This window comes from Cylas formicarius, unplaced genomic scaffold (assembly GCF_029955315.1).
Source record: "Cylas formicarius isolate icCylForm1 unplaced genomic scaffold, icCylForm1.1 PGA_scaffold_25__1_contigs__length_1324815, whole genome shotgun sequence".
Taxonomy (NCBI): domain Eukaryota; kingdom Metazoa; phylum Arthropoda; class Insecta; order Coleoptera; family Brentidae; genus Cylas; species Cylas formicarius.
In genome coordinates this window covers 1058351-1084550 of record NW_026844294.1, presented here as the reverse complement: position 1 = coordinate 1084550, position 26200 = coordinate 1058351, and the positions used below count along the sequence as shown (strand labels likewise).

The following is a 26200-nucleotide window of genomic DNA, read 5'->3' as shown; positions in this document are numbered from 1 at the left end:
CCCCCCCTGCATGATATACATGCTTATGCGGAGGTTAAGAGACCCTATGAACCGCAGCAGGTCCTCGGAAGACAGGTCAGTTTCCTGTCCTCTGAGGCCCACCACCAGTTCAGGCCCCCCCGCCGCCGCTTGTGCATAGGACCGAGCCCCCCTCTCAGAGCCCCCCCGGGACGACCCGCCTTTCCCGGACCTAGCTTTCGCCGGACCACGTGTCGGCCGCTGACCCCCGGCAGGTGCCCCAACCTGGGTGGTCTCTCCCATTTTTCTTTTCCGTTTCCCGCCTACCGTTTCCGGTGTGCCCCCTATGGAGCCCTCCGTTGACGGCGTGGCAGGATTCCTGGGCGCCGGAAGAGAGCCCGTCTGCGGTTCCGAAACCGTCACCGCGAGTCTCTTCTTCTTCGCCCTCCTTTTTTCCGCCCCACTCCTATGTCTGGGGCGGTGTGTCATCGAGGTGGTGTTCCCAGTTTGTACCGAGCCCTCCACCCCGCTGGCGACCTGGGGCCCCTGTTCGGATCGCCCTTGGAGGGGGCCTTCCTGAGGACGCCCCTGCTTGCTGGAGCCCCCCTGGGTCCCCTCCTCCTTCTTCATTACTTCGCATTTCATTTTTGGTTCAATAAAGGTCCCACGAGTAGCTAGGGAAACATAACGGTCCACCTCTGCAGAGCCCCGCATGCAGAGGTAAGGCTTCCTTCCCCGAGGTGCGCCCGGTGCCTCGGGGTTGGGATCGGTAGAGACTGATCTTCTATTCAGCCATGCATCCCCTAGGCCCGACCCCCCACCGTAGGATTTAGGATTTTTATTGAGGTTAACTCCTCTTGGTCCAAGTGGTGAAGCTCAGACCCCCCGCCTAAGTCCAAAGGACTTAGGCAGACCGAAGATCCATGTTCTTTGCTAATTATGTTAAATGGTTTAACAACATTTCTAGCACAATAATACCTGTTGACGTTTGTGGTTTTCTAGCCTTAGGTCCTAAATTTAGCTTCTCTATTCCACCAAGGGACATTAATATTTTCATAGACACCTGGTTCCCTCGAGTGGCACAAACCTCATTGGTAATTATATTAATAGTAACACGTGCGCCGACACATGACATTGAGAGACGGACAAGGGAATTTCTGAGCTAACTCTAACCTACTAATTACCAAGTCTGACAAGGGTCACGGTTGCCATGTCTAGAGAATCATATATACAAAAATCATTGGAACTCCTAGGAGATAATACAACGTATATTCCAGTCACCCTACGTCCTCAACAAAAAATAAATGTAATATATTAGTGAAAAAAATGAAAGAAAAAGGGTATATTGAAGAAGCCATCTCAAAAAAATTTATCACATATAACCGTGTATGCCCAAAATACTATGGCTTACCGAAAGTCCATAAAGAGGACTGCCCACTGTGTCCCATAGTGTCCTGTGTCGGAGAAACTACACAGCCATTGGCATGTTTCGTTGGTGAGATTTTGAGTGCCTCTTTCGCTGAATTGAATAAATTTAGAATTAGAAACACATTCGAATTTGCTGAACGTCTTAACGGTGTTCAAATACCTCAGGGCTTTGTGCTTGCTTCTTTTGATGTGATGTCCCTTTTTACGAATATCACCCTAGAGTTAGATTGGCAATTTTAGACGAGCATTTCAATTTGATTGAGCCCAATTGCAATATTCCGAAAAAACAGTTTATTGACATGGACCTATATAGTAACACTTTTTTCACCTTTAACAACGATTACTATCAACAAATTAAGGGTCTTCCGATGGGTGGTGCCGCCTCCCTATTGATCGCGGAAATTGTGATGAATAAAGTATTATATTTCGTTTGTAGATAAAGTAAACTATAAATTCCCACTTTTATGCCAATATGTGAATGATTTGTTTGTTGTATTTCCCGAAAATTCACTGATTTTAGATTTCGGCGATCATATTGATATAGACGAGTACAATTTCATTTTCTGCACGTGGGTGCTTTGGAAATTCTGTTCCATCCTCATCGCGATCTATATAATACTAAGATTCACTTTACACTAAGTCAAGCATCGAACCCAAGCCAAATTGTAGATGGTTCCACGGCCCAACTGACAATTATTTAGTTAATATATTATGTAATACTCAATCATTCTCATTGTCATAATAGAATTTGTTAGTTTATTTGACATAAATAAATGACAACGTAATGCCCGAATGCCGTTTTAATTATTTACCTCCAAACAGGAAAAAGAAATAATAAAAGCATCTTTAATAAATGATTATAAATATATTTTTTAATAAATCGGTGGGGTATATTGAGGGCTGAGTGTCCCAATTTCTCTACTTGGGTTTGTGTGGTTGGTTTAATATTTGGTATAATCTTGTAATATAACTTTTATGGCTTGACCGGAGTAAGTTTTAAAACATTTTTGTTCTGCCTTTGTACAAATCTATCCCAATTTTCTGCAGTATTGTAATGCATTAAGAGGGGCTCCGGTGCTGCTGTCGAATCCACTCTTTGTTATGTTTCTCACTAAACATTTACGAAATACTAAACGTAACAAGACTGCATTAAACCGCATATAAAAGAAACAATGAAAAAAGGAACTTATATATATATATATATATATATATATATATATATATATATATATATATATATATATATATATATATATATATATATATATATATATATATATATATATATATATATATATATATATATATATATATATATATATATATATATATATATATATATATATATATTTAAATAGAACACGCTGTATATTTTTACAATTTTGGATTGAATAAAACATTCGGGAACTTTTTTTTTATTAAATACGTAAACATTTTTGTTGGCAAATTAAGAAATATGGGATCTGTAAAAAATCGTAGTCATTAATATTCTTATTCTTATTAGCGCCATACTGCACATTTTATTGTTACTAGATATAAAAAACTATTTTCTACGATCGTGCAAATGTTAGAGATATCTCGTAGTTTCCATTATTTACGAATTAAAGGTTTAAATCGTAGTTTAAATTGTGATTTGTTTTCCTAGGCATGCTTTTCCGCCTTTTTTTGGATAGTTTCAGATCATAATCAGATATGGAAAGTGCAACTACACACGAAATATTAGGAACTTTAAATTAATAAAAAAATTTAAAATATCAATAATAGACAAAGTTTTTCCAGAATCTCGATTTCACTAACAAGGACAAGCATTTTTTTGTTCTATTTCTTAACATTTAGGCCATTTAATTGCGATAATACTTCAAACGTGCATTCACCATCTACAAATTCAATTAAGTTTTTTTTAGCATTTAGCAATTTAACAAATTTAACAATTAGCAAAGTAAGATGCCTTCAATTTAAAACTTCTACTGTACATAACAGAACCAAAATTTGGCTCAAATTTTAAAATCACTAAAATTTCCATTTTTCCCGTTTGAAAAGTAGCCAATTAATTCACTTACATGCATAATAATTATTTTCTTTTGTAGATACCGAATAGCGATGAAGAAGAAGCGGCAACTTCCACTGGTTCTCGACAAAGCTTAAATGAAATCACTGAATCCAATCCATCACAAAATTTAGGAGAGTTTAAGCAAAAAGGGGAAAGAAGGAAAGGAAATACAAAAATGGACTTTTGTATGTATTCTGAAAGCTATCTATTAAAATTTGCTCGACATGTATGCAGCTAGAGATCCTGAAAGAAGAAAATTGTTGAATTTCTGAAGAAGAAAGGGCAACTTTCTAAATAGTAGCGTGATTCAGAAGCCTGTTAGAAAACAACAATCTAGCCAAAAAATATTACCCTGCACAAACTGTAAAGGTTTTTTGCCTCAGAACAGCTTTGGCGTCACAGGAAAAAAAAGAATGGGAACATCGGATAAATTACACCAAGCGAAAGGACAAAATTTGCTTCTTGAGAATTGAGAAAAAAGGAAAGTCATTCATTTCTTTTCCAAACATATAAAAAAAAATGTCAACCCGCCAAATAGTTTGAATGTTTAGCACTGAAAGAAAAATATCAAGGACTGTTCGACCATAAAGACTGGTGAAAAATCAAAGCCTTTGTTCAAAATGAATATATAAAGAAAAAGAGTTTCAAGTAAAACCGCAACCTTTTTGTTTTCAAATGCTTTTATAGATGGATAGATCGCTGACGAAAGAAGTGTACATTTTATTTTGTCTTGTCTCTAGTTTTAGTTTTTTTTTTAATAAATAATGTTTTTGTAGATTTGTGTGTGTGTGTGTGTGTGTGTGTGTGTGTGTGTGTGTGTGTGTGGTGTGTGGTGTGTGGTGTGTGGTGTGTGTTGTGTGGTGTGTGGTGTGTGGTGTGTGGTGTGTGGTGTGTGGTGTGTGGTGTGTGGTGTGTGGTGTGTGGTGTGTGGTGTGTGGTGTGTGGTGTGTGGTGTGTGGTGTGTGGTGTGTGGTGTGTGGTGTGTGGTGTGTGGTGTGTGGTGTGTGGTGTGTGGTGTGTGGTGTGTGGTGTGTGGTGTGTGGTGTGTGGTGTGTGGTGTGTGGTGTGTGGTGTGTGGTGTGGTGTGTGTGTGTGTGTGTGTGTGTGTGTGTGTGTGTGTGTGTGTGTATCTTTAATACTTTTGGAAGAGAAAAGTTCTGAGCTAGTAACCTGAGATGAATCCACAGCGTTGACCTCAATCGAATTTAGAACGGATCTAGAGAGAAAATCGGGAACTACATGATCTTTATCACGACGATGTTCTAAAGTAAAGTTGTAGTCCTGCAAATGAAGTGACCATCGAGCTAAACGACCGGTAGGTGACTGCAAACGATTCAACCACAACAAGGAATAGTGATCAGTAATAACTTTAAATAACCTTCCAAATAATGACGAAGCTTTTCAACACACCAAATCACTGCGAGACATTCGCGTTCTGTAGTACTATGATTTCTTTCCTGAGTAGTAAGAGTCTTAGAAAGATAACATATTACTCTTTCAGTGCCATCGAAATCTTGAGTCAATACACCACCTTTACCAAAAGCGCTAGCATCACACTGCAAAGTAAACGGTAGGGAAAAATCCGGGCAAGTAAGAATAGGGCTAGAAACCAAGTATTGCTTTAGACTGTCAAAGGATTTTTGGCACCCGTCAGACCAAACAAAGGAGCGAACTGAAATTTGGAACAAAGCGAGGATACCAGCTACACATTCCTATGAAACTGCGAATCTGAGTAACACTAGTCGGAGCAGGTATATTAAGTATTGCACTTACTTTTTCGGGATCTACGTGGAGTCCATAACGATCTACAATATAACCTAAATATGTAAGATGCGGTCTACAAAACTGACATTTCTCGCGAGACTGTAAGACCAGATTCTAGAAGACGATCAAAAACCTTACCAATAATACTCAAATGCGACTCAAAATCTGAAGATATATTAATTATATCATCCAAATAGACGAAAACATTGGGTTGAAGGTCAACTCCTAACACTTTTTCCATCAACCTTTGGAAGGTTGCCGGGGCAATAGTTAGTCCGAATGGTATTCTTCTAAAATGAAAAAGTTCACGACCGGGGACCGTGAAAGCGAAATATTCTCGACTGCTTTCCTTAATTGGTACTTGCCAAAAAGCAGATTTAAGGTCAAGGGAACTTTATTACTTTGCACCACCGAGGCTATCAAATATGGAGGCGACATAAAGAATAGGATATGCATCCTGTGGTGTAACAGCGTTCAAACGCCTGAAGTCAACACAAAACCGATGAGTTCCATCTTTTTTCGGAACCGTTAATATCGGGGAAGACCAAGCGCTTTTCGATAGTTCGATAACATCAGCTTCTAGCATTTTTGTCAGTTCTTCGACTATTAGCTTTTGTTTAACTGGGGAGACAGGATTTTTAACGATGTTTAATAGATAGGCGAACCTTCAGCAATAATCTCGTGCTCAACCACATTAGTAAGACCTAAAGTCCCATCTTTGAAAAATTCTCTGTCAAGCAAGATGTTAAGAGAATTACGTTGTTCTACAGACAAATCTACTACGTCACAGACAGTGTTCATTTGACAAATAGAGAAATGCCACTCATTACGGCGCAAGTCAGGGACGATACCCATTTTCGTCCAGAAATCAATACCTGAGATCAAAGGATGGGGAAGGCTTGGCACAACCAAAACGTCGACAACGCAAAGTCTATCTAGCATCGGTGTGACTTGTGAAAATCTTTTTGGTATCATTTGATAAAGGAAGGATCAAAGCATTTAACGCATAAATTTCAACTATTCAAAATAATAAGTAAATAATATATAAAACGTTAAAAATTGATCATAAGAGACACATCAATGAGGTCTATCAGCAGATGCTAGAATGTTTCGGTTAATATTTGAAAATTTGTTTTTTTCATATTTATGTTTTTGTTCAAGAATTTTAGATTTTTAATTTTTTAAAATATTTACTTTTCTCCGAGAAGATTGAAATTTTACAGAGGTCAATGAGGTCAATTCGTAAATACCATAAAGTGTGCTTCCAGCCCCCCCCCCCCATTAGTTAATATTCCCAATTTATAATTTTCATGGATATCGTGATACTCCTCAAAAATTCCCATTTTCATTTTTTTTAATACCTACGTTGCTTTGAAAAGATTAAAATTTTTTTTTGAAGATGGAGGTCAATGAGGACTATCCATAGAAATTTGTCCTCCCCAGCTCCTACCATTTAATTATAAATAATAATTAATACTATTTTTTTAAAAATTGCAGTCTCCAACAAAAACCGTTCCCGACCAAAAGTCATACAACTTGAGAAACATCTTTTGGTATCGTTAAATAGAGAAAAGACTGAAACACATAACCTAAAGACTATAGAAATATAAAACATTTTATCAAGCAACTGACTACTTTTTTTTTAATACCCCCGACATCCTATCTTCGTGCCAAATTTCAGCCGGATCGGTTAATATCGACCTCGATCCAAAATTCTTTCCAAAAATTTGTTTTTAATTTATTAAAATACCTACGTTACTCCGAGAAGATTGAAATTTTTACGAAATATGACGGTCGATGACATCTATGCGTATATACCCTAAAGTGTCCCCCAGCCCCCTACATTGAATTATAATTAAGCATTTTTTAAAAATTTGCAGCGTCTCACAAAAACCTTTCCCGACCGCAAACGGTACGACCTACATAAGACTTTTTGGTATAATCGGATAGAGGAAGAAAGGTAGATAACGTAAAATTTGAAATTCTGAAAATTTTAAATAAGCGAGATATTGAAGTTTCAAAATTGACAATCGATTTTCGGGCGTGTAACGAACACTCACAGTAGTCCCACCTGGACGTACCATCGTAGGCCCAGACCGCTGTGTCAGTACTGACGCGAGTGTCAGTCGGCAACGAGTTGATACAGAGATTTTACCGCGTATAACCGTTTAAATTCTGTTTTCATCCCAACAAACTCTTCCTACCCATTTTATAATAATAAATACCGTTTGCTTGAATGAACTTTGGGCCAATTGTGGAAGAAAAACGATTTGTAACGTCGTGCGCCGTAAGGTCGAATATCGGTCAGCGGTGTAAGAAAATTCAGTATTGTGACAAGATCTAAGAACTGTTTGTGACTAGATTTGGCATAGCAGGTTTCTGTCGCCTGGTAACCAAAAATAGAAGTTAGTAAAAAAAAACTCGCTTATTAATCACTAGAGTTTGTCGGTGAGTGAGTTTTTTGAATCAATTGTCGTTGAAAGTTCGCTGTGTCGTAGAAAGAGGATTATTCTTATTGGTTCAGAAGCTCATCGCGGGAAGCCCCGATGATCATGGCAAAGGGCAGCGTAACACTTTCCAAAGAACAGTTCGAAATTTTGATTTCTAGGTTAGGAAACGCTAACCTACAACCCGGGGGCAGCTTCGCGTCTTGTCGTTCGAGATTCGATTGCGGTAAAGACAGTAGTGTCGAGACATTTATAGATGCCGTAGAGACTTATAAACAATGTGCAAACGTATCCGATGCCAATGCGTTACGCGGGTTTTCTATGTTGGCTGATGGATTTGTACACAACCCTGAAGTGAAGATTACCAGAGTTGACGTACTGTTGAGAGATCGACGTATCCCCACTACTTTCATAGCATTACCCAACGCTGATAAAACGCTGCTGGGTGTTGATTTTCTTACAGATGCCTGCGTCAGTCTCAATATAAGCCAACAAAAAATTACCGATGAACCGCAAGTCACGTACTCATTACACTTCGAAACATCAGTTACTCGTTCTAAAGGTGTTCCAATTATCGAAATATCCTCACTAAATGTTTTAAGGCTAGACGAAGGTTCAATGCTCACCTCTGAGCAAAAGCAGACCTTGTCAGCCCTAATATCGGATAACCAGGATATTTTTGCAGCAGGGGGAGATCCAACTCCATATGCAGAGCATCAAATCGACACTGGAACACATGCACCCATTTCAGTACCACCTTATAGAATGACACCGGAAAATAAGGAAAGACTGAGACTGAAACTCATAAGTTTCTGGAAGATGAGGTAATCGAAGAGTGTGAATCCGCCTGGACTGCACCAGTCGTGCTTGTGCCTAAGAAGGACGAAGGTACCCGTCTATGTATAGATTATCGCGCTCCGAATTCTCGAACCAACCCTGTCTCTTATCCGTTGCCGCGAATGGACGATTTGCTACACGTAACCAAAAGGACGATATTCATGACCACCCTAGACTTACGTGCGGGTTATCTCCAAGTTAGAGTTAGCCCGGAAGATCGTGACAAAACTACGTTTGTCACCCCGTTCGGAACATACCGTTATATAGTGATGCCATTCGGACTACGAAACGCGCTGGCCACGTTTCAAAAATTTATAGACCGTTTTCGTAGTGGACTGCAGTACATAGTTCTTCTAGCGTATCTAGACGATTTGTTCATTTTATCTGAGACATTCGAAAGTCACTTGTCGGACTTAAAAAATGTATTCGACCGGTTAAAGCTGTTCAAGTTTCGCATCAACCGTGATAAATGTACATTCGCTAGCGCACGAGTCGAGTACTTAGGACATATTATCACCGTCGACGGAATTGAAGTGGACAGTGAAAAGACTGCAGCTATCACCCACATGAATCCTCCTACCACTGTCAAACAGGTCCAGTCCTTTATTCATAGTTGTTTCTGGTACAAAAGATTCATCGATAAATTTGCAGACATATCGCGACCGCTAACGAATTTGTTAAAGAAGAACGCCACCTGGGTCTGGAGCGCGACACAACAGAATGCGTTCGAGCTACTGAAGGCTGCACTTACCAGCGCCCTTATCCTGTAACAAGACGACGAAACGAAGTCCTACATCCTACGCACTGACGCCTCAGCATATGCCCTGGGAGCCGTTCTCCTGCAAGGTGAAGGAGAAAACGAACACCCGATAGAATATGCTAGCAGATTGTTGACCCCCGCCGAGAGAAACTACACTACTACTGAGCGAGAGGCTCTAGCAGTCGTATAGAGTTTGAGCAAATTTCGAGGATACCTGGAGAGTTCTTCGGTAATCGTGGCTACCGACCACCAACGCCTAAGGTGGTTGCTCAGCCTGAAAACACCAACAGGGCGACTTGCTCGTTGGGCACTACTAATCCAAAGCTACAATATAAAAATTGAGTATCTACTCGGAAAACAGAATAATCTGGCTGATATGCTGTCCAGGCCAAATTGCTCCCATGGTAACACAATGGCCACATGTGACATTTGCTACGTAAGCATAGATATGCCCAGAAGATCATCAGATGGCATCCGTAATGAACAGTTGAATGACCCCGAACTAAAAAAGATCATAGAAACTTTCGAGAACAGCGAAAACGATGATTATGATAAATGGACAGCGCGTAAGATGAGTGTGAAAAGGCTCAACTAGTGGTGCCTGACCATGAAAGTGTCAAAATACTACAGGAACAGCATGACTCTCCCACAGCCGGACACTACGGAGTAGAGCGAACATATCATAAAATTACAAAGTTGTACTATTTCACTGGGATGAGGCAATACATTCATGAATATCTCAAAACCTGCCCAGAGTGCCAAAGGTACAAAGCCACTAATCAGAAGGCTGCTGGATTGGTGCAGACTCCTGTGTACAATCAAAGATTCGAAGTCCTGACCTGACCTCTTCGGTCCCCTTAAAGAGGCCAGCATGGGACAAGAATCGGTCTTCATAGTAGAAGACCAAATGGGTCGAGCTATTCCCGCTAACCAAAGCTACAACAGCAGAATCCGCGACAACACTCGTAAACGAAGTTTTTTTAACATATGGTTGTCGCCGACAAATAATATCGGACAACGGAGTTCAATTTATGTCCCATATCATGCAAAAAGTGTGCCACTGCTTAGGTATCAAACAGAATCTGACACCATTGTTTCATCCACAAGCGAATATGGTGGAACGAAGGAATCGGGATTTTAAACCCCGCTTAGCTATCCTAGTAGGCGATAATCACACTAAATGGGCTGAAAAATTGCCCGCGATAAGATTCGCCATGAATTCAGTGAAATGTAAAAACACTGGACACTCTACTTCATTTTTGACATTTGCGAGAGAATTGCATAATCCGGATGAAGTAGACCACGATCTCCGACATATCATCCAATCAGAAAGTTTTGTCCTTGAGATTACTGCATACTTGAACCAATTGGCTGTCACGCTAAAGGAAGCTCGAGAAGTTCACAATAAATAGCCAGATCGACAAAAACGATACACCGATACAAGCCGAAAACCTCCCATTGCATATGAGCTAGGTGACAGAGTATTGGTCACCTTGCATACAAAGAGTAGTAAAGACAAGAAGACAACTTCGAAATTCAACCCCAGAAGGGACGGCCCATATATTATTATACGTCAAGTTTCCTTCCTTGCTACGAGATTGCCGATCCACAAGCCCTGGAAGTACCACTAGGAGTTTACCATTCTTCAGATTTGACGTCATACAACGGACAACTGCACGCATTTCCCGAAGTCCCCATTAGGAAAAGGGGGCGGCCCAAGAAAAATAACGCATACCTACCGAGTGCTGGTTCCTCGACTTCTCAACCTCGCAACCAGAGGGATAGACTGTAACGAACACGCATAGTAGGCCCACCTGGACGTACCATCGTAGGCCCAGACCGCTGTGTCAGTCGGTAACGAGTTGATATAGAGACTTAATCGCGTATAACCGTTTAAATTCTGTTTTCATCACAACTGTTCCTACCCACTTTTATAATAATAAATACCGTTTGCTTGAGTGCGGGTTGTTACCCTAAGTAAGCGAGTGTAACAGGCGGATTTTTGAGCCCGCAATGCGATTTCGAGGTGATTTCTCAAAAGTAGATAAAATCTTGCATAGGGGGTTTTCGAGGACGAGAAATTTATAATTATTTTTTGAAAATATCGATAAATTATCAACATTATTTCCAAAAAAACTGTTTTTACCAATATTTGTTCCCCCGACGCGATTAAAAAATTTATATTTAAACCGACTATTTTTTTGATTTTTTTAAAATGAAATGCCCTATATATTATTAGCTTAACAATGTTCTACTTTTGACAACTAATAAAAACTAAAGATCTGCAACGTAAGTTAAATAACTTAAGATATTTCAAATGGATTATACCGAGGAATAATAAAATTATATTATTCAAACGGACATAATGTTGCAAGGGTTAAATGAGAATATCGACTAATATATTAATAAATACAATTAAAAATGTAGTTAAACACTCTGAGGGGCGAAATAGTGTCACACGGAAGACCAGAACAATACTTTTTATAAAACTTGTGGATTCCTCCTGCGTCGGTTTTTGTTGACTCGACTAGCTAACGTTTCGCCAATCACCCTGTTGGCTTCTTCAGAGCTTGACTGAAACTGGTTCGCATTTTAGCCTGTACCTGCTTTTATATTGTTTTCGGCGGGCGGAGCTAAATGAGGAGCATAAAGATCATCTCGGATGACTGATTCCCATATTCATGACAGGTAAAGTCCTGAGTCGCGGTTGAGATTGTTAGGTTAGGCTTATAGATTTCTATAGATTCTCGGATTTTTTGTGGTAGAGGAATTGATTACATGCAGAACCAAGTAATGGAGTATACGAGAAACACTATTTTTGACTCGGGATTATAATGTTACTGTGCGTACTCTTTTCTTTAGGGAAAAAAAAACTTCTACAGAGCAGGCTGAAAAACCATTAAAAATCTAAATTATTTTTTAATTTATTTCAGAATGCATTTTTTCCATTCAATAATAAGACTAACATTAATAAATATATTGTTATTTTTCTATATTCTGTGGTCGCCACTTCCAACTTTTGATATTTGGTAATTTAAAATCAAAGTGAGCGTTGCACGCTATTTTATAAAGTTTTGAAAGTTATTCACTTTTGTCACATAACTGAAAATAAGCAGATCTAATTCTATAAAAAAGAAGCTATTTCAGCTTTTGACAAGGGTTCCCCTAAGTCAATTGACGAGATAGAAGCGAATTTGTGCTTGAATTACTTCGATAATATCGAGAAAACTGTTGTCCATCAGGCCGCAAGTCCAGTTGGGTCAGAAGCAAGCGATTGCGAAGCATCATTAGCCGATGCCATGAATTTATTTTAAAGATGACCTTACCGATTATGAAGTTGTTGACATGGATATTGATTACGACTTAACTTCAATTAGCGCGGAAGAACAAGAAACATTTTCCGATCTATCGGAAAAGAATAATTTTGAAGAAGCTAAGGCTAACAATTCCACTCAGCAGTGCGCTAAGAGGACGGAATGTTACTTTTGCCCATAGTCAGCGCAGTCGGTCTTTTTTGACCACTGCACAGTTGCGAACCATCGCCAGCTTGAAGCCTTCTATCCCAAAAGAGCAAAAAGAAAATCTACCCATAAAAAAGGAAGGAGTCAACAGTGAAGAAGTACGTCAAGATGTTAAAAACCTAATGCCTTTCTAAAATTTTTTAAAATGTAATTTAGATTTATTTGTTTCATTATTAGTATTATCGTTATTGTAATTGATTACAATTAATATTATGTATTGTCGTTAATAAAGAAATTTTCTTAAAGTCTCATTTAGTTAAAATGACCAAGAATTTTTATAAGTGAATAATATTTTGATATATTTTTGTAAATAATGTTTATTCCATGAATGAAAGTTACATAATTTGGTTACTGTTCACTATCGTATACAAACAAACAATATACAAGTAAAGTTAAAATAGCCCCTGTGTTTTGCATGTTTTTAATTACATTTTCTACATGTAGCTTCACGAAACTTATTCTTTATTAGAAAAAAATTATTGCAAATCTTAATTTAACAATATTACACATTATACTCAATGTTACAAACATAGCATCCTAGGATTTTATACTTTATTAGTGAGCTTAGATATAATTATTATAAAATTTTAGTTTATTTAAAAAAAAAATTAACTTTACTACTGAAATGTTGTAGTTCACAACAAAAAAAGTATAACATATAAAATTAAAATAAAAAATAGAAAAATTTGTACTTCAAAAAACGCTTCTATAAATAGGTAAAAAGTAACAAAAAATCACATAATAGATGCTGCTTTAACTATGAAAAACAAGATATAAAACAACATTTAAATCGTTTTAGGTACATAAGTGTATTTTAATGAACCACAGGCTCGCAAAAACACGTAGTTTTAAACCTATAATCTTGAAACATTACGATTTGCCAGTTTTGAAGAGAAATATGGAAATGATGCTCAATTACTTTAATAAACTAATGTGGATAAAAAAGAGAAATATTTTCTTGGAAGGCAGTACAGAATTTCAAATTTATTATTTATTTTTGCTGCAAGAAAGATACGGTGCTTATTATTACTTGAGCTTTTTATTTCTATTAATAGCTTACTAAGTTAACTGTGGTTACAGGAATAATGGATGACCCTAACGGAGACTATGATAGCGATGGAAGTGACGATGGCAGAGATGAAGTTCCCAAGTACACATCGTCGCCAGAGGAAACTCCTGGGGTATTGGAAAATTTAGTTCGGTTGATTATAAAGAATTTCGCCATACTCGCAATTTTGTATTCATTGGGTTGGTTTATCCGTTACCAAACCTAAAAACTCTTTTTTGCCCAAGGCCGTAAGAATAAAATGATTATGGAACACTGCGGGTACTACGAACAATTTTATAAAATTTAAATTCCCCGTAAAATGGTCGTATTCGCGGACAATAATGTCTTTCTGAATGGACAAATTTCGACAAGTCAGATATTTGCTGAACCAACTAGGCCGCGATAGGATTTGAAAAAGACAAACAATCGTCATAACATTTAAATAATATGCGGCACTATATGCCTCATGCATATGAGGCAACGGACGCCTTAGCCAGAGTGGGCTCGTCCATAGGCATATAGGGTCAGAGCCCCGGTTGGGGATCGCCCCGTGTGTGAGGCGGGGAGCTCTCGAAGCCTGGGCGAGAGACCGGGTCGCGGGGGGCTAGAGAGTTGCTCCGGGAATGAGGCAGGCGAGGCTTATGATGGATGGGCCCGCCCTTCCTCGGACCAGGGAGCTGCTTAGACTGACCAGAAGAGAGTGTAGAGCACTAACAGGGGCCTACACAGGATATTGCAGGCTTAGGAGGCATCTTTGCTTGCTTGCTTGAGTGCCCTGCCTTGACATGGGCAAGATTGGGAGTTTTCGGAACGGCCCTGATCGATCCGGTATTGGGCTAAAGGAGTTGCTGACCTTCTATAGGAGGGGCGGCATTCTGGACGCCCTCTAGAGCGGCCTGGGGGCACAATGGGCCCATCTGGTGGCCTAAGTTCTTGGACGCCCCCCTTTAATACCAATACCAATAATGCCTCGTGCATATTTCTCGTTTTGTCTGAAATCATAAAATTTAGATCTTTAGGTCGACTTTCGAAATCGGCGTAGATTACAAATGGCGAAGTTTCTTTGTCGTCGGTACCGGATCAAAATCATTAATTTTTGTATAATGCTTATTTTGAAATAATATTAAATTGACATTTTTTTCGCGTTTGTCTTTAGTTAAACGGTCCGGTAACACTGAATAAAAACATTTACTGTGGTTTTGAATTTACTCTAAACCCTACACATTTAGGCAAATTCCGTTGGATTTATCAAATATATGAATTTGGTTTAGATTCACCGTCGTTGGACAGTTGTCATTTCATAATACGTTCTTAAAAAAGGATATGAAGTCGGTAAGTATTGTTGGCCACGTTCTTTTGCAGGAAAAAAAAAAATTTTTTATTATTTCTGGGAGCAACTCAATGTAGGTTCTTGAACTTGAAGCTAAACTTAACAACCCGAAGTTCCACCCGTGAAGGAAATAAACAAGTGAATCGCAAACAATAATTTATTCCCTCGAACCTGGTGGTAGGTGTAAGTGTCAAATCTCACTTTCAAGTTTTGGCGGTGCAAAACAAGGCTGCAAGAACAGGCCACTGAAGTTACAAAAACCTTAAGCTGTTCCGAACATTACACAGCTGTCTGTTACTGTTCCGGGAACCAAGCCAAGGTGGAATGTTGGCTTAGTACTCGCCTCAACACCCGCACGTGGGCAGTCCCAGCCTCCTACTCGATAGGGGAAACTCCACAACTAAATATGTAAAAACATTATTTGCCTAACAGGCCTGTAATAAAACAAGTTCGTATCTCATAGGGCGAAGCAGCTTTGTATTTCAAAATGAAGCCGCTTGTCCTACAGGGACACATTGTATCCTGTATAAAGTGTCTTTCACGTCTCGCAGAACTTAAAGTCACGGCAAACTTTGTTAAATATCAAAATTTGTACAAATAATGGCGTTGTCGAATGATATTTTTTCAAATATCTCGCGCGCCCTGTAGAATTGACGAAATCTGAAACTCTTTCTCGACACAGTCTACGATACTGTTCAAATCAAATTAAGGGATCTTCAGAAGTTTTTCATTTATCCCCAATAATTTATCCAAAAAAACGGAAATTTTTAGGTTATTTTAGATTTTTTGTCCATAAACGACACACCCGGCACATAATTTAAACAATGTTCGAAATAGAGGTAATAGCCCTGGAAGATCTTCCATTTTTCCTGGTATATGCATACTTCCAATACAGCAAATGGTTTTGGAAAAAATTCTTGTTTTCTGAAACCATGCAGTACGTAGTAATAGTAAATGACGTCATCGCGTTTAGATTGACAGCGTGAAATAGTAATTTTCATTTGGATGTTTTCAAATATCTCGAACAGTGTATGTGATAGACGAAAACTGTAAATACAAAAGTTGTAGCTGTCGATGTGACCTATAACACTGTTTAAACCAATTGACCATATTTTTGACGAATTTTGTTTTATATCTAATAATTTAATGACGAAAAGAATTTTTGTCTATAATTAAAAAACACTGTACATAATCAAAAAAATGTTTGAAATTAAAGTTATAGTACCGAATCTTCCGCGTCTCTTATTAAAATAATTTGGCCGATCAAGTTAATAGTTTTCAAGAAATTTTGTTTTTTCTAAAAGAAAAAACAACAGAAACAAAAATTTCAAAATTAAAAAAAATACTACGCAAGTCTTGATTGCTCCGAGTTTTTACGGTTTGGATGTGGGTGTGGTATTACACTTTTGAATGTGGTACAGAATATTCCAGCCACAGCATTTTAGTTATGGTCAATTGTCCATATAAGGGGAACCTAATTTTCAGTTTTTTGCAATTTGCCGGCGCACCTATCCATTTTTACTAAATCATCAAGAATAAATAACTTTCACCACCTCATACGCCTTCTGGGTCAAGAATTTTTTCGATCATCTATTCTGTTTTTAATTTTTAAAAAATATTTACCGACCCCCCAGCCCCCGCCCCCACCAAATTTCAATAAGTCGCATTAGGGTACTAAACTCTATATGGGGGGCAATATTGAAATAGCTGCAAATCTCGGACACTTATCGTGTTTCATAGCGATGTACGAAAAACAGACGAAAATTGCAAAAAAAAGATAGACGCCAATATCTCGTGGCCGGTTCTGAAGTTATTCGCGTTTTTAGGAAGCGTCCACACAGAACGAATAACAGAGAACGGGCAAACAGACAATAAAAACTTTTTTTCTACGCTGATCATTTGTAAACCAAACGTTGCCGAGATATGAGTTACGTTGCCAAGCGCGTATACCTTCGAAAAAAATCGATTTCATCAAGATACGACCCGTTTTTGACGATTCAGCCAAAGGGAAGAAAAGTCCTTCGTTGAACCAATGCCTTGATAAGAAGGTGAACTTAACTGAGCTAATTCCGGACATCTTACTCAGGTTCAGACAATGCCAAATCAGGTTAAAAGCGGAAATTTGTAAGGCATTTGTTCATCAAGATGACAGAGACTACCTTCGCTTCTTCAGAGGGCCGCAAAAAAATTTACAGACGATTTGTTTTTGGAGTCAACAATGGTCCTTTTTTGTTAGGGGCTACCATATTTTATATCTCGTTGTCAGGAAAGATGGGAGGGGAGTTGTCCGAAAGGTTTTATGTGAATGTTGGCACCTTAAACAAGTTTATCAGAGAGTCGAATAATGCCATGGCCGAAGCCCGTTTCGACTTACGGGGCTGGCAGTTCACGCATCAGCCAGTTAAAACGGACGTCTCATCAGAGTGTTCACTTACTCTTCTGCTAGGATGATTTTGTTATACGAGCAGCGATTTTTTGACTATTTCCAAAGACTGTATGGTAGAGTTGGGCAAGACAGCAGATGAAATTGTCGCCAAGAAATGTTTTTAAAACAGCGATTTCTACACATTTAACTCGTTTTCCTAGAAAATTTAACGAGGTCTGGACATGTTTTGAAAAAAATGTTTCCGTAAAAATGCTACATCTAAACGAACGAACTGACGAACTGTCGGCAGCCATGTTGGTTGTTGAACGCCTTATTGGATCTTTTCGGTTGGTTTACAATGACATACGTTATTAGTTAAAACAAAAAAATTTCAAGGTCGTGTCGAAAGTTATGTATTATCAGGGCCTATATAGTGGACTTTTCGAATATGCGCATGCACGGTCATTTAAAATCTCCAATCAACCAATCAGGCCAATCAACGTTTAACAACAATCAGAATGAGTAGAATTTTTGTGATTCGAAAATACAGTCATAAAAACCGTAGGTTTTAGTTTTCCAATCATTTTTTCTGATGATCTGATCCTTCTTGTATTTATTTATTTATTTACTGGTTGCCCAGCGCTGGTGCCTATTATTTAGTGTTATTGTTTTTTTTTTTTTTGTTGCCATACTACCACCTTCCAATCTCTATTTTTCGTTTACATATTTCCAGCAAATAAACTTATACTTGTCGAAACGATCTTGCGGAAAGTAATTATTGATTAATAAACGTAAGTGATAACCTTTAAAGTTTAGTAAAGCATCGAATTTATTTCAGTTTTCATTTCCGTGAATGTAGATAGAATTCTGTCTGTATTTTAATTTAAAACTTTTGTCTTCGTTAAATTTATTTGCAATATTTTCTGTCAATGAACTCAGATCATTAATTTTCCTCATCGATTGAAGCTGATTCCGCTTCAGTAGTTGCAAATTTTGTACAATTGTTTTTAGGTCAGTATTGTGTTCTTTGCCGGTAATAAATTTGATACCACTTCCTACGAAGTTCATTAAACCTTGGTTTTTGCTATTAAGATTACGTATTTCACAAACATTCGACTTCTGTTGGTCATGCATAATTACTATTTTGTGAATATACTGTAGAACCAATAATTAAAAGATTAATAATAATATTAGTTAAATTAGTTACCGTTAGGGAAGACGAGTATTCTTCATAATATCGATTATTCGGTAGCTTCTTGGTGGGAAGTGCTTGGCAGGAGTTCGTTTGATTTTTCTAGTGTGTACAGTTACGTTCTTTTTCTTGGGGGCGCCGATAATTTTATTCTGATGTACCTCCGTTATTTTTGTGGGTATGTGTTGGGCATTCATTTTATTCCTGAGTGTATTTTTCCGATAGACATCTTGGTCAGGGTGTAAATCGTGGGATGTTTCAGAATGTTTATTGTGTTTTTTGTGTTTTGATTCTATTTTTGGTAGGTGTTTTTGTAGATACTTTAATGGAAGGGAATTAATTCACTTCCTCGTTTCTCGTTATACTGTTCGAAAATTGGCAAGTCATTGTCAATGTTTGGTTCGTTTAAATAGGGACCGTAGAGTATAGAAAAAGGAGAATAAGCGCTTGTGGAATGAATAATCTGGTTATAGTCGTCCCTATCTATACGGTCAAAAGTTTGTCATCGAAACGGACCATAACCCACTAGTGTGGCTGTCAAAGTTAAAAGAACCCAATTATCGCCTTATTCTTTGGAGGCTTAATCTCGAGGAATTCGATTTCGAGATTAAATTCAAAAAATGAGAAGAAAACTTCGCAGCAGATTGACATAAATGCTTTGCACGAAGACGAAACACAATCTAACATCCCCGATGTCGACGGTACAGTCGCTAATCTAGCTGACTTTGATTTAGAAGATTTTGTTCTTAACGAAAAGTCCAGGTCACATACCTAACGACCACGATTCTGACGTCACTGTTCATAGTAATAACGACCCAGACATGAAAGGCATTCGTATTGCAGAACGTAAATTACGCAAGTCTTCGCTTAATAATCGATTATGAAGAACAATTCAAACACACCTATTTAAAACCGTTTTAGAAACATCACCATTTTGTCTAAATAATCATTAAATCAGATGAATTATTTCCTATTTACATTCCCAATCCTAAATTTAAATTGGCATTTCAAAGGACTGACTAATCCGAAGAACTATTAAATTGCCGATTAAAGGCTAGGTTTACGGGAAAAAAAATAAAACATCTAGAGATTACTGACCGAATAGCTCTCTTGGAACCTGGGCGGCCATATTGTATGGTGCCATATGGAGGTAACCTCCTCAAGGATTTAGAGATAAGTTTTCCGGAGCCAAGATATTTGATTCCATTAATGTGATGTTTCTGACAGTGCTTAAATAAAACCGTCATGGAGTTACTAATTTCAGATTCCACAAGGAAATGCCCTAATCTATGAAATCCATGTCTGCATTTCATGTTGTGCAGAAATCCCAAGAAATAGGCCACAATCCCTTGGATTTTCTTGAGTGACGAATGTTTGTCTAACAACGAATCTAAGACATTTTGGTTCGGAGTTGTATCGACAAACATAGAAATGACTTTTTTCTCGTCGACAAGTTCCTCAGATTACCGATAATAGAAACAGGCCACTGTTTCGAATCTAAAATAAGCCAATAAGGCCCGTTAAACAAGATCTAAAGGTACCGCCACTCTGGAAGCTACTTCGGCGAGATTATCTATAGACCGAACATAAAACCACCTGTCAAGAGCCAATTTTCTCTTTATAGAACTGACTGTTGCTCACAAATATCTTCAAGGTATGAGGTGATGAATTTATCCAATAAAATGCAACAGAAGATTCAGCCCATTTGTAAGTATTTTGACACTTGAGTTTTGGCGAGAAAATCTCCAAGACATAGTTGAGCAGATTGGTCAAGAAGAGGCAACTATGAAATTCTAGTCTCGCCAGAGAAATTTTCTTTAAAGGGACTACCTTTGTCCTTGCGCAAAGCAAAGAGCATTTGTATATCCCACACATGGGCAACATACGGCCCGCGTAATGAATTTATGCGGCCCGCGATTAATTTTACAATATTTACGTTTGTTGCCGTTTGTTTGTTTGTTTATTAAACTTTTCGTGCTTATTTGTAAGTAAGCCTTATTTCTACTAGGCTATAAGGCTTACTTACTTACTAGGGTTATAAATATCTTAAAATATCTCTAGTAGCCGGTTGTTTTCAGGCTTTAGTGCTCGCTACCACCCAGTGCAGTTTACATCATCGGCTCGGCGTTATTTGTAGTATATTATATATATATTAACTTTTTAATTTATTTATTAATTAATAAGGTATGTTACGTAATTTCTGTTTATAAAAAAAAATTTATATTAAGAAATATTTTCATCCCTAGGATGGCTTCTAAAAAACGAAAGGTTGATACAGAGTGTCGAAATTTTAATGATGATTGGAAATGGAAATATTTTTTTACAGTAGTTAAAGAGAAAGCTGTGTGTCTCATTTGTAACTCTAGTGTGGCAGTTTTTAAAGAATACAATTTAAAAAGACATTTTGAAACGAAACATGAGAATTATGCAAACAATTTAAATGAAGAAGACCGAAAAAAACATTTCGAAGATTTGGCCACAAAATTGTCTCGTCAACAAAATATATTTGTAAAACAAAATCGCTTGCAAGATTCGGTGACGGAAGCAAGTTTTTTAATAGCTAAACGTATTGCTGAATGCGGAAAACGTTTTTCTGAACGAGAATTTTTAAAGAAATGCATGTTGGATGTTTGTAACAGAACTTAAAAATAAATTCCTATCTAGGCAAACTATTGCCAGAAGAGTAGAAGATATAAATGTGGATGTAACTAACCAATTATTATATAATATAGAGTCAACCAATTTTTATGCAATAGCTCTGGACGAAAGTTGCGATGTAAAAGATACTGCAGAATTGTTAATTTTTATCAGAGCTTTAAATGATGATTTTAAAATCTTGGAAGAAGTTTTAGAAATTGTTCCAATGAAAGATACAACAACAACGGGCGAAGATCTGTTCCAGGATTTTGAAAAGTGTTTTTTAAAGTACCATATTGACTGGTACCATATTGAGTAGGTCGGTTAGTTTCCCCTTAGCAACACATATACGCGGATACTATTGCTTTGCGTCCAAATTTTATTTTCAGTTGCAATGAACCGAAGCAAGTTTTTACTAAAACTCCAAAAAATCACCTCCCGTGCTAAAGAAAAGGGACATACGTGATGACGATATGCAATTCAGTGATTTTGAAGATTCTGGTTCAGAATATAGACCATCATCTAGTGCTAGCGGATCTACAGAATCATTTGTATCTGTTAACAGAAAACGTTCTTGCGACCAAGTAAAGTGTTATAAAGGAAAAGTAAATAACTCCGTAAAATCACCAGATATATTAATACCAATAGACCAACAAAATAATCAGCCAATAACTAAAGAGGTATTTTATTTACTTTTTCTTCATTTCTGGGATATTCATTAATGAAATTATTTTACAGATTTCACAAAAAATACCGAACAATTATGACATTCTGCATCCACCGGACATTTTTGTATGTCAAATCGTGGTATTTTCGGCAACAAGTTTTATAATTTCGGGTACTTTTAAGCGATACTTTCAGTATAACAATAACTTAAAATAAGGTGGCATAACATTTTAATCCAGCCACTTTTTTTTTGTCGAATATCCGAAATGCATAATTAGCAACGTGCATACGGGACAATCGCAACAGCAAAAATTCGTGCAAAACATTTTTTTCTTTTTTATTCAATTTTAAATGGAGTTATACTTATAAACCTCACTGTTCCAACTCTCCTAAAAAAATCTCGGCTGCTCTCAGCAAACTCACCAAACCACACTATATTTGTTTTTGATTTTAGCAGGATGATAATCAGTGTTATGTTAAGAAATCTTCCGCCCGAGAAAGACCTACAATTTGTCCAATTTGCTTCAACGACGTGATAACGCATTTCACGAGACACCTTTTAAGATATCACGGAGACCACAAAGACGTGATGGTGATTAAAAATCTTACACCACGTAGTAAGGAGCGGTTAGGTATGATTAATGCTTTGAGAAAGCAAGGATACTTTCATCTCAAGGTCGAAAAAAATATTCTAAATCCAATAAGAAATTCGAAATTACCCGATACACAGTATTTTCTGTGTTCTTATTGCTTGGGGCATTATTCTAAAAAGTTATTACATAAATATATCAAGAAATGTAAGAATAAACCTGCTGATATCATTAACCCTGGTAAGAATTGCCTTAGTAAATCCCAAACATTTCAAGCATCAGTTTCATTAAAAAATCATGATTTCTTACGAAAGCTTCGCATTAAATCTGAAGTCATGAGAGCCGACGAAATAAGTGCTACTGCTAAAAGTGATCCCCTCATCTGTTTATTCGGAGAAACACTTTTAGCTAAACATAAGCGACAACAAATTGCTAACATTGTGTCGAACAGAATGCGAGAAATGGCTAGGATGCTTATGGTTATTAAAACTCTGGAAGAAGGGATTCGCTCCTTTTTTGACGTTCTTAAACCTGAAATGTTCCAACCCCTTATTTTTGCAGTTAAGGACATCAGTGGCTATGACGTAGTAAAGAAAGAGTTTAGAGCCCCATCATTGGCGTTACATATGGGTACGAACATAAAAATCATGTGCGATGTTGCTTACAAAATAGTATTAGAAAAAAGAATCCTTCCGAATATTAACTGGTTAAAAAATAGCGAAAAAAAGAATGAAATTAAAGATCTTAAGAAACTAGTCGAAGCCCATTGGTGTAATGAACTGGCCAGTCTTGCGTTAAAAAATATTAAAGAAAAACAATGGGGGAACCCTAAGCAATTACCTTTATCTAGTGACATTCTTGCTTTACAAACATATATCGATGCTCAAAGTGTAGATTGTTATGACAAATTAACGAATAATATTGACATAAAAACCAATTATAAAATACTAATTGAATGTGTACTAGCTCAAACCATCATATTTAATAGAAAAAGAGTAGGTGATGTTCAATTTCTAAAAGTAGAAACGTATATGAAGGATGATAACCACTTAGATCAGGAAGCATTTACCGAATCCTTAACAACCGTGGAAAAAATTATATCCAAACAATTTAAAAGAGTGGTAACAGGAGGTAAAGGATCGAGACCTGTTCCTATCCTTTTCTCAAAACGAACACAAAAATATATATCCTGCCTTTTAAAAATTAGGGATATGACCGATTTTATTCCAAAATCAAACCCATATATATTCGCAGTTCCTGGTTCTAAAGAATGGATTTCTGGAGCACATGTCATTAGACGCTTAGCTATAAAATGTGGAGCTAAACACCCTCAACTTTTCACCTCCACGCGATTTAGAAAACATATTGCTACGACTTTGCAATTAATGACAATGCAGCCGCATAAAATAGAGCAAGTAGCAACCTTTATGGGGCACACGCGAAAAACTCATGCTCAGTTTTATAGGTGAGTGATTATTGATGTCCATAAATTTTTTTATTCTCAAAGTAATTGAGATTTTATAGCAACTTAATTTTAAAAATAACTTTTTTTAACTAAAATATAATCAAATGCAAACATAATTATTTACTTTAAACCAACTTCTTTCTATTCTATGCCTAATTCTGCGTCTGCATTTTTTTTGTCACAATTAAATTAGAACAAAAAACTTTCAGTCAATGTATTGCTTTATGACAGCTGTTGACACCGTGTCGCGTGTATCAAATTCAAATATAACAACATTCTGACACCTATATATATAATCAGATAGTAATACATTCTTAATTACCGGTGTAGGGTTATAAATTTAAAATTTAACAACGGAAACGCATTTAAATCCATTTGGTCATTAAGTAATAAATTCGAATATCGCATTTTATTAATCTCCATAGCTTCCATGAAATTTAGTTTTTTACTTTTTGTTTAAATTTAAATGAATGGCATAGTTAGAATCGGAACTTTTTTATACGCTCTTTTATGTTCGTTAATTCGTTTCGTAAATGTTCTACCTATTTGTCCGATATATATATATATATATATATATATATATATATATATATATATATATATATATATATATATATATATATATATATATATATATATATATATATATATATATATATATATATTTATTTATTTTATTGTTTTGGGTTCGGCATTTAATAAGAGATAGATAGAGTTCCGAGTTATTTGAAACTGTTTTTTGTTATAATCTTATGTATCAAAGAGGGTTCATACGAAATCACGGAAAACTCTAAAATCCGGAGTCTACAAGTTGAAATGTGGATCATGTTATATCGGATAAACAGGTAGAACATTTAAGAAACGGATTAACGAACGTATGAAATTCACTTAAATCCAGTCATACACACCGGTAATTAAGAATTTATTACTAATTTATTGTATATATAGTTGTCAGAGTATCGTCATATTTTGTATTTGAAAAAGGCACGGTGTTGTCGTTACAGCTGTCTTAAGGTAATAAATAACTGTGAAAATCTCAACATTTTTTGTTCTAATTTAATCGTGTTTAGTAGATATTCATCAAGTAAAAGCCACATCAGTTCAATATATTTTTTTTTAATTTAAGGTTGCCTCAAGACATTTTTCAGACTGCTAAAGTCGCAAAAGTTCTCCTTTTGCTAGAAAAAGGGAAAGGAAAAGTGTTTAAAGGAAAATGCTTAAGTGAAATTGAAATTGAAGAAGAAGCTTCTATTTTAGAATCTAGTGACGATGACGCACCAACTAAATAACATACTCAAATAAATCAGAAACCCCAATCATCTGAACAAATATATAACGCACCAACATTTATTATGTCTTCAGAAGACATACAACAAACTAATCACGAAACCGAAAAAACTAATTGTGCAAAAGACGTTTTACACGTACCGGAAAAATCATCTCAAAATAAAGGTCGCACTAAATGGAACAGCAAAGAGAAAAAGTTAGTATTGAACTATTTTAAAAGTCATTTAGAAGAAAAAATAACTCCCAAGAAACACGAGTGCGAAGAGTATGTTGCTAAATATCGGAATAATATAACAATTACTGACTGGGTAAAGATAAAAACTTTGGTTTATAATACTTTTAGATACAAAGTGATCAACAATTGAAACAAAAATTGTCTTTCACCTTAAGATAAATAAACAATTTCTTCTTTGGCCAAAATTAGTATATCAAAAGTTAATGATGATGAGACTAATATGCAAAATGATTTATTAATGTTTTTTTTTTCAATGCCACTAAAAAATAAAAATTGATCATATTTTTTGATTTTATCTAATGACGACGAATAATTTTTGATTTCATCGAAATCATAACATCACGTCTGATGAGCCAACTCCGTTAAAGCACGCGAATTACGTAACCGGAATACAAAGGACAACCGCTTTCCAAACATTAGTGATAATGTAAACATTTTTCGTATATATAAACCTTAGAACCCTTAGATTATTATTACTTTTTAGTTCAGTGTATCGTACACGTTAGACTAGAATAGAACGCTGCTTGTTGCAACATATTTTTTGTAATACCATCGCGGTAATTGCTAAAAGTATATTAAAAGTTAAGTTCAAATCAAAAGTTACCCCTGTTTTTTTTTAA

The 26200-nt window shown here is 36.7% G+C and overlaps 1 protein-coding gene across 1 annotated transcript; it reads left to right on the top strand.

The window, feature by feature from the left end:
- Positions 1–22776: 22776 nt before the first annotated feature.
- LOC132697593 (uncharacterized) lies at positions 22777–25678 on the top strand. Its single transcript, XM_060663145.1, has 2 exons — positions 22777–24058; positions 25185–25678. Exons 1-2 carry the CDS (start codon positions 22929–22931, stop codon positions 25345–25347), a joined length of 1293 nt encoding a protein of 430 aa, XP_060519128.1. The 5' UTR covers positions 22777–22928; the 3' UTR covers positions 25348–25678.
- Positions 25679–26200: the final 522 nt, after the last annotated feature.

Bases quoted from the DNA above. Each gene is read 5' to 3' on its own strand.
- LOC132697593 (XM_060663145.1), top strand. From the start codon at position 22,929: ATGAGAGCCGACGAAATAAGTGCTACTGCTAAAAGTGATCCCCTCATC. The intron at 24,059-25,184 runs GTGAGTGATTAT...TTTTAATTTAAG, and splicing joins ACTCATGCTCAGTTTTATAG to GTTGCCTCAAGACATTTTTC.